Below are 9,033 nucleotides of genomic sequence, written 5' to 3' on the forward strand. Positions count from 1 at the left end.
ATCCTATTCTTATAACTTTTAAATTACAAAGTTTGCTATTAAATTTCTATATTTTACATGAACATATATTTTTTTTCTATCTTTTTTCCATTCTAAAGTATTTTTATGTTAAAAGAGAAAATATTATATATACACATAAATATATACATGTCTATAATTTTATTTATATATAAAAAACCTACATTTCGTATCTCATCTAAGGTCTCAAATAGTCCCGAGCCGGCCTTGCATGTGATGTCATTTTACACAATATTTGATGTCTGCCGTCCTTAACTTTTAGACATTCTTTTAAGATTTTGCATTTTCAAAGATATACAACAACAACAAAGCCTTAGTCCCGAAATGATTCGGGGTCGGCTAACATGAACCATCATATAAAACCGTGAAAATCAAGTCGTGTCAGCTAACTTTAAGATTTTGCATTTTCAAAGATATAATCAGATTAAATTTAATGTTTATCCCATTTTTAATCTTCGGTTAAGTGATAAATACACTAAAACTCGTATCAATCATGATTTTTATTTTTATTTTGATATTTTATCCCTATTTTTTAATCCAATTTTTTACCCTCGGTTAAAGTTTATTACTCATCTCAATAAATATATTCAACTAATGTAGAAAAATATTTGTTTCAAAAAAAAATGTAGAAAAATATTTTAGTCTAACATACTAAGTTACTAAACTAATTAATTTAATTAAAACAGTTTCAAAAAAAAAAAAAAGTTACTAATTAAATAGTACCTTAAAACGGCGTGGTTTTAGCTGAGAAGCCCTAAAAACATATTTTCGTTCTTTCCTTTTATCTGTTGCCGGCTCCATCTTCGCCCTTTTTCTTCTCTCTCTCTTCTTCTCTTGTTTCGTTTCTCAATCTTTCTGAACCCTAGTTTTTCTCGTCGACGGCATTCCGGTGATTATTCCCGTTACTTGCCACCGCGACCTGGAAGGTAGAAATTTATCTCTTTTTGAGTTTGCCTATCAGATAGTGTTTTTCTTTGGAATTATTGTGATAGCCTTGGGTTATTCGGTTTCAATCAAACATTGTGTGTGCGCGTAAATTCCATTTGGTTTTAATGGGGTTTATGAACGAAGCTGTGCTTATTTCAAAGCTTAGAAATAGTGTAAGGTGAATTTAGATTGAACTAGATGAAAAAAAATGGGATTGAGTCCCAAAATGAGACCGAGGAATGATTATTATGTCTAATTGAGCATTTTTAGAATTATTCTGGGCATTCAGCTGAGTGAAGCAGCAGCATTATCATTTTTTGGCACATACGAGAAATTATTTTTTGTACTTTCGAGTATATATTACCTTAGAGTTGCATGCTTCTATATAAGTTTATTTCTCAACATAAGTTGATCGGAAATTGCAGAAAATATGGTGTAAATACTCAAATTGATGCATCATAGGCATAAAAGATAAAACTTTGGGTTGAATTGTAATGGTTATGTCGTTTTTTCTTTAACAAAACATCGATCCATATATTGCTACTGTCTTTTTCTACTATGTTGGTTGATTTGGGTATGAAATTTTATAAGTCGATGCATTCTGTTTTCTTTTCGTTTTTGTAACAGGTGGTTGTCTGATCACAGCTAAAAATTATGCTTTGTAATGTCAATCATATGCGTTGCCAATCAAATTAATTCACTTTCTCATTTCTTGTCTTTTGCTTTTCTCTTTTGGTGGATGCATTTTCCAGATAAATAGTTAAACAATCAACTGGCTGTTGTTTTTGGGACTGCTAGTATCTAAATTTCAAGAAATTCACTGCTTCATTAGATGTATAATTTTTTTTTCACCTGCTGAGCATCATCCTCTTCATTATCATTCGTAACTCTCTCTTGCCTGTCTCTAACTGTTGTTGCTTGATCATTTCCCTTAATTGAATATCATTCGCATTGCAACTCCTTGAGTCCACATCTTATGGCTAAGATTCAGTTTGGATTCTTACTCTGCAACTCCATTTGGCCTCTCATTTTGTTTCCACCTTTCCGTACTTTGTACTCTTCCTTCTATGAATTCTTCTGGCTTCTGTGCTTCCTTCACAGTTGCCTTTGCATACTTGTTTTCTTAGACAAATAAGATGCCGAGGACAAGGGATAATGCTGATGCTGATAAACTGGATAAACTTGAAAAGTCAATGGATTCTGAAGAGGGGGTTGACCTTGATGATGACAATGAACAAGAGGATGTAATGGAAGAAGAGGTTGAGTATGAAGAAGTAGAGGAAGAGGAAGAAGTGGAGGAGATAGAAGAAGAGGAAGAGATCGAAGAGGAGGTTGAAGAAGAGGAAGAAATTGAGGAGGGTGATGATGATGCACAGAAAGGCTCAGACAAGGAAGAGGAGGAAGATGATGAAAAAAGGCATGATGAGCTTCTTTCACTTCCTCCTCATGGATCAGAGGTGTACCTTGGCGGGATTCCTCATGATGCCACTGAAGAGGACCTAAAGGGTTTTTGCGAATCTATAGGTGAAGTCACTGAAGTAAGTTATGCTCTCATTTTGAATGCCTTTTCTGGGTGTTTCTTTTTTGGATCTACTGACAGCTGCTTCTATGCTAAGAACAGGTGAGGGTAATGAAGGGTAGAGAATCAGGTGAGGCCAAGGGTTATGCGTTTGTCATGTTCAGATCGAAGGAGTTAGCTTCTAAGGCCATTGAAGAACTAAACAACACTGAATTTAAGGTACCATAATTTTGGTTTCTCTTCCTAATTATCTTCTGTGGGGGATGCCATCCAGCTTTATGTTACAAAAAATATGTGTATGTTTTGCATTCATTTATTTCTTTCATATCTCCAGTCCCTTTGACGAAGTATTGGAGTTCCTAAGTAGTTGAGTTTACCATTCTTTTCACGTTCACATTCTTCTTTAGGGGAGGAAGGTAAGATGTTCAACATCTCAAGCAAATCATCGGTTGTTCATAGGAAATGTTCCAAGAGACTTGGACGAGGAAGATGTGAAGAAAATTGTAAAGAAGGTTGGGCCTGGTGTAGTTTCTGTGGAATTGTTGAAGGTTTGTCTGCTTTGGATTTCTAGAATATATTATAAAATCTTTTTATGATGATGGTTCTTAAGTTGTGGCTTGAAGTGTTTGTGTTCATTAACTTGACGTCTTACTGTTTACAGGACCCGCAAAATTCCAATCGCAATCGTGGATTTGCTTTTGTTGAGTATTATAATCATGCTTGTGCAGAATACTCAAGACAAAAGATGTCAAATCCAGATTTTAAACTTGATGATAATGCTCCAACTGTGAGCTGGGCTGACCCTAAAAATGCTGGATCTTCTGCTGCTTCTCAGGTGGTTATACAATTTTGCTTTCTGGTTTGTCTTCCATATTGGGCTGACCCTAAATATATCAAGTCATCACTACTCCTGTTCTTTGGTTCTCAAAGTTTCTTTCTATTACTTATTGATGTACTGTCTTGTGTCCATGGAGATGGCTTGTTGCTTGCATAAAAGAAGGAATGAATAATTCCTCCTAATAATAAAACATGGTTGGTCAATCTCAAAATTTGAGGTTATTGCGTTTCTCCATTTTGTTCCTTTGAAGATTACTGATGTTTCTGTGTCCCTTTATTAGTTCCTTCTAAGTTTCAAGTAAGATGGTTAGCATCATGCTGGTTGTGATGCCATGACGTCTAAATCTTCTTTCTATATTTTTTTTCACAAAATTAACTTGAAAAACTTCCTAAATTTGATACAGGTTAAGGCAGTGTATGTCAAGAACTTACCAAAAGATATAACCCAGGATCAGTTAAAACAAATCTTTGAACATCATGGAAAAGTTACTAAAGTGGTTCTTCCACCTGCAAAACCTGGCCATGAAAGGAGCAGATATGGTTTTGTACACTTCTCTGAGAGGTCAAGTGCCATGAAAGCACTGAAAAACACAGAGAAATATGAAATTAATGGTAAATTTCTAATCCATTTTGCATATCTGATTTATGATGAATCCCCATGGTTGATCCGAATTGGTTCTTGTTTGGCAGGCCAAGTTTTGGATTGCTCCCTTGCAAAGCCTCAAGCAGATCAGAAGTCTTCTGGAGGCCAAAATTCACAGAAATCCGTTTCAAATCCAACGTTCGCTCCTCGTCTTGGTTATGGTCTAGTTGGGGGTGCCTATGGTGCTCTAGGCGCAGGATATGGTTCTCCTGGCTTTGCACAGGTAAGGGAATAGTCACAATGCATCTTCCACATCCCTTGCCCCCCCTCCCTCTTTACCGCACACAGAAGCACATAATCTCTCCCTTCTCCAGAATAGTGAGTTAATCGGGATTATGACAATAGAAAAATATCACAAATATGTCAGAATTAGGATTTCTGACAGTAAGATTAGGGCAGAAAAGATCGTAAGAGAAGAGAAGAATAGAGAAAGAAGAGAGAAGGTTAGAGAGAGATCGAGATAACCAGAGAAAAGAGAGAATAGAGAGAGAATTTAGAAGAAAGAAATAAAGATTTCATTAATCAACTGCATAATGAATTAGTACAGACTCATTCTCTTAAGTAGGAAAAAAGGAAAAGGAAAGTATAGCTAGCCTCCTAAATTCATGGCCCTAATAATTCTATCTTACCTTAAATCATTCTATTCATTCTAACCTACCTTAAATAAGAATAGGAAATATAACCTACCTTAAATAAGAATAGGAAATATAGCAATTCACTCTAAATAGGCCTAATAACTGCTGATGTGGCAGCAATTATAATTTCCCACAGCAGTAAACATTCCTAAATAACATCTATTAAAGCTAAATATGTAAAAACAATTAACCACCTAATAATACCTAAATAATCCCTATCTATAATTGTGGCAAAATATTTTTGAATGTTGCTTCAGTATAACCTGATGGCATCCCTATTGAGATTTGGAGATGTTTGGGAGAAAGAGGAATCGAATGGTTGACGACGTTCTTCAACAAAATTTGGAGAAACAATAAGATGCCATCAGAATGGAGGAAAAGTACCTTAATCCCTTTGTATAAGAACAAAGGCGATGTCCAAGATTGTGCCAACTATCGGGGAATCAAATTAATGAGTCACACTATGAAACTTTGGGAGCGAGTGATTGAACAAAGGCTAAGGAGGACGGTGAAGATCTCGGAAAACCAGTTTGGCTTTATGCCGGGAAGATCAACTATGGAAGCCATCCATCTAATGAGACAATTAATGGAGCACTATCGAAATAAGAAGAAAGACTTGCATATGGTTTTCATTGACTTGGAGAAAGCATATGATAAGGTACCAAGGGAAGTACTTTGGTGGGCCTTGACAAGGAAAGGCATTTCGCGGAAATATATTGACATCATAAAGGACATGTATGAGGGAGTATGCACGAGTGTACGTACTAGTGTTGGGAAGACTGAAGAGTTTCCTATTACGATTGGAGTGCATCAAGGTTCCGCACTAAGCCCATTTCTTTTTGCCATCGTTATGGATGAACTAACAAGTTCACTTCAAGATGGTATACCATGGTGCATTCTGTTTGCAGATGATATTGTGTTGGTTGATGAGACGAAAGAAGGAGTGGAGATGAAGTTGGAACTATGGAGGCAAACTCTAGAATCTAGAGGCTTTAAGTTGAGTCGAAGTAAGACAGAATATTTGGAGTGTAAGTTTAGCGGCCGTAGGAGTAGGGAGGTAGGGGCAATCACCCTAGATGGGAGAGTTGTTCAGGCCTCGGATTGCTTCCGGTATTTAGGATCTATTATCCAAACGGATGGAGAAGTAGATGGAGATGTTGCTCATAGGATTAAAGCTGGTTGGTCGAAGTGGAAGAGTGCTACGGGTTTCCTTTGTGATCCCGGCATGCCTAATAGATTGAAGGGAAAATTCTACCGGACGGCAATTAGACCAGCATTGTTATATGGTACGGAGTGTTGGGCAGTGAAACACTGCCACATCCATAAGATGTCGGTGGCGGAGATGCGTATGTTGAGATGGATGTGTGGTCACACGAGAAAGGACCGGGTGCGTAATGAAATAATTAGGACAAAAGTAGGGGTCACATCTATTGAGAATAAAATGAGAGAAAACCGACTAAGGTGGTTTGGCCATGTGAGACGTAGAGCGCTTGATGCGTCGGTTAGGAGAACCGAAGAGTGGCAAAGGGATGTAGTGGTGAGGGGTAGGGGAAGACCTAAGCAAACTTGGAGGAGGGTGATCGAGAGTGATATGAGTTTATTGGGAATTGAGGAAAATATGGTAGTGGATAGGACGGAGTGGAGGGAGCGAATCTGTGTCGCTGACACGACTTGATTTTCACGGTTTTATATGATGGTTCATGTTAGCCGACCCCGAATCATTTCGGGACTAAGGCTTTGTTGTTGTTGTTGTTGTTGTTGCTTCAGTATAACTCTTGTATTCTTGATAATTTATTTGAGAAAAATGGCGTAATTTGTATAATGGTGGGTGAAATTCTATGACAAGTCTATTCACTGAATGTTACTGGCAAATAGAATAATTTGTTGAGTCATCCAAATCTTATATCTTGTATTCAGCTTACTCAAATTTTGTATTGTCACATGTATGAGAGAATTAGTTAGTTTTCTGGTTTGTATTGGAGGTTTCCACTGCATTTTTTGTAATCTGCAAAATTTGGGCCATATATTTGCTATTACGTGATAATAAATTAGAATAATAACTGATAGATAAATTTTTTTATGATTTGATAAATTCTAATTATTTAAATATTTTGTTTATGAACTTTGCAGCCAATGCTGTATGGTAGGGGACCTAGTCCTGCTGGGATGGCAATGATGCCAATGCTTTTGCCTGATGGAAGGATTGGATATGTCTTGTAAGTATTTTCACCTTAAGAAAGTCGTGCTTGTGTTCTTTACTTTCAGGATTTGAGAATGTGAATAAATATCTATTCAAACTAAGGTGTTGTTTGATAAAACCGAAAATTAAGTGCTGGAAAAATAAGTAATAGATTTTTATTTCAAAAAAATAAAATAAAATAATAGATTTTATTAAATGATGCACCTGTTTGATAACAACAACAACAAAGCCTTAGTTCCGAAATAATTCGGGGTCAGCTAACATGAACCGTCGTACGAAACCGAGAAATCAAGTCGTGTCAGCGACATAAATTCTCTCCCTCCACTCCGTCCTATCCATTGTCATATTTTTCTCAATCCCCAATAAACTCTCAATCACCCTCTTCCAAGTTTGCTTAGGCCTTCCCTACCCCTCACCATCATTGCATCCCTCCACTCTTCAATCCTTTTAACCAGCGTATTAAGTGCTCTTCGTCTTACATGGCCAAACCACTTTAGTCGGTTTTCTCTCATTTTATTCTCAATAGATGTAACTTCTACTTTCGTCCTAATTATTTCATTCCTCACCCTATTCTTTCTCGTATGACCACACATCCATCGCAACAGTGTCACTACCCAACATTCCGTACCATATAACAATGCAGGTCTAATTGCCGTTCAGTAGAACTTTCCCTTCAATCTATTAGGCATGCCGGGGTCGCAAAGGACGTGTGTTTATACTTGTATTTATGTATACAATACTGCTGTGCACATTCTTCTTCTTTCAAACTTAAATTTGATGTTTTTGGACCTAACAGCATTCAAACCATGTTATTTCCAAAGAATAATTACGTTGATTGATTATGATTTATGAGCTGTGAGATTGTTGGAAAGATAAATATTAATTGTTTAGTGTTTGCAAATCTTGCACTTCTTTCTTTGTGTTGCCGTTTCATTATAAATCAGCTCCGGAGGACATTGAAAACTGATTGTTACAATTGTTATGTTGGTAACAGGCAACAACCTGGAATGCAACCACACACCCCTCCATCATATCCTCGGGCCGGTAGAGGTGGTGGTGCTGGTAGCTCAAGTGGAGGAAGACGTAGCAACGAAAGTAGCCGCGGCGGCGGACGACGGTATAAACCATACTAATTTAAGTGCCTTTTAGTACAGAAATGCACACAGATGGGCGGAGGAGAATTTCCTGCTTGACATTCCTTGTCTTAAGCGTTATATCTACTATAGTACAGCCCAAGTCTGCTGCAACTAAACTGCAATTATAATGAGAAAGACGGGAAATTTAAACAAGTTTTTGGGGGATCACGGTCACTCCACCTCGTGTTGCTTTCACGGTGGAGGTTGCTGCTGAAATAGTAGTCTGTGAGAGTTTACAATTGTAAAATCAAAGCTTGTAGGCTGTTGACGAGGATTAGTATTTGTAGAATTACTAATAGTTAAAGCATGGAGCTTTTTGTTTTTATGTTTTCTGGGATTATCAAATTATTGACCTTGTTCTTAAATTATTGATTTTGATTGAAATATATGGCATTTCCCCAGATCTGTATGCTCATGTAATCAATTTAGTTGAAGTGAAGTAGTCTCTACTCTTGAATTGTTAAACATCTCAATCAGTTACGTAATGTGTAAAGGCTTAATACATTATGTCACTGAACTTATTTAAAAAACTTGATTGAACTTTTGAATTTTTAAAATGTTCATAGCTTTCTGAATTTGCTTAAAATGTTTTGTTCCATTTTAACTTATTTAAAATGTAGTCAATTTAATTACTGTGTTGCAAAAGAGATAAAAATGTATTAAAAAGAAAGTTTGTATTTGCTTTAGAACCTCTTGGGTGACTTTTTCAAGGAGCGTGTAACTCACTTTCTGCGCATACATCTTATTTCATTAAACAAATTGGGTTGACTATTGAGGCCAATCAAGCTTTTTGAACAAGTCATATTAATCTTATATACTCCATCCGTTTTATATTACATGTCTTTTTAGAGAATTGTATAGAAATTAAGGATATTGCAAAAAAGACATTGTTACCCCTTATTTATTTATTCCAATATTTATTTATTCTATAATAAGTCAATTATTCTAATTAATTTTCGTAAACTCGCGTTTTATAGTAGAAAAAAAGATGACTTAACGTGTACTGATCATATAAAATGACATGTAATATGAAACAAAAAAGAATCTCTAGAAAGACATGTAATATGAAACGGAGATATTACCATTCATCCTTGTGCTCTTTCGGATGCACACGGGCT

At 36.3% G+C, this 9,033-nt stretch overlaps 1 protein-coding gene across 3 annotated transcripts; it reads left to right on the plus strand.

The window, feature by feature from the left end:
- The first annotated feature begins 787 nt into the window (after positions 1 to 787).
- On the plus strand, positions 788 to 8,318 carry LOC136208829 (heterogeneous nuclear ribonucleoprotein Q). 3 transcript variants are annotated; one of them, XM_066000082.1, is made up of 9 exons: positions 788 to 944; positions 2,073 to 2,483; positions 2,567 to 2,683; positions 2,872 to 3,012; positions 3,126 to 3,299; positions 3,706 to 3,913; positions 3,992 to 4,167; positions 6,710 to 6,795; positions 7,774 to 8,318. In XM_066000082.1, the coding sequence occupies exons 2-9, from the start codon at positions 2,082 to 2,084 to the stop codon at positions 7,910 to 7,912; spliced, it is 1,443 nt and encodes a 480-aa protein (XP_065856154.1). In that variant the 5' UTR covers positions 788 to 944; positions 2,073 to 2,081; the 3' UTR covers positions 7,913 to 8,318. The 3 variants fall into 3 exon arrangements, with proteins under 3 accessions (XP_065856154.1, XP_065856156.1, XP_065856155.1); XM_066000084.1 differs by having other exon boundaries at positions 792 to 944; positions 2,047 to 2,483; XM_066000083.1 differs by having other exon boundaries at positions 800 to 944; positions 1,698 to 2,483.
- The last annotated feature ends 715 nt before the right edge of the window (positions 8,319 to 9,033 follow it).

Source organism: Euphorbia lathyris, chromosome 10 (assembly GCF_963576675.1).
Source record: "Euphorbia lathyris chromosome 10, ddEupLath1.1, whole genome shotgun sequence".
In the NCBI taxonomy this organism is placed as follows: Eukaryota; Viridiplantae; Streptophyta; class Magnoliopsida; order Malpighiales; family Euphorbiaceae; genus Euphorbia; species Euphorbia lathyris.

Excerpts from the sequence above, each read along its gene's own strand:
- LOC136208829 (XM_066000082.1), top strand. The coding sequence starts at position 2,082 with ATGCCGAGGACAAGGGATAATGCTGATGCTGATAAACTGGATAAACTT. Across the intron at positions 3,300-3,705 it reads GATCTTCTGCTGCTTCTCAG|GTTAAGGCAGTGTATGTCAA; the intron begins GTGGTTATACAA and ends AATTTGATACAG. Across the intron at positions 3,914-3,991 it reads AGAGAAATATGAAATTAATG|GCCAAGTTTTGGATTGCTCC; the intron begins GTAAATTTCTAA and ends CTTGTTTGGCAG.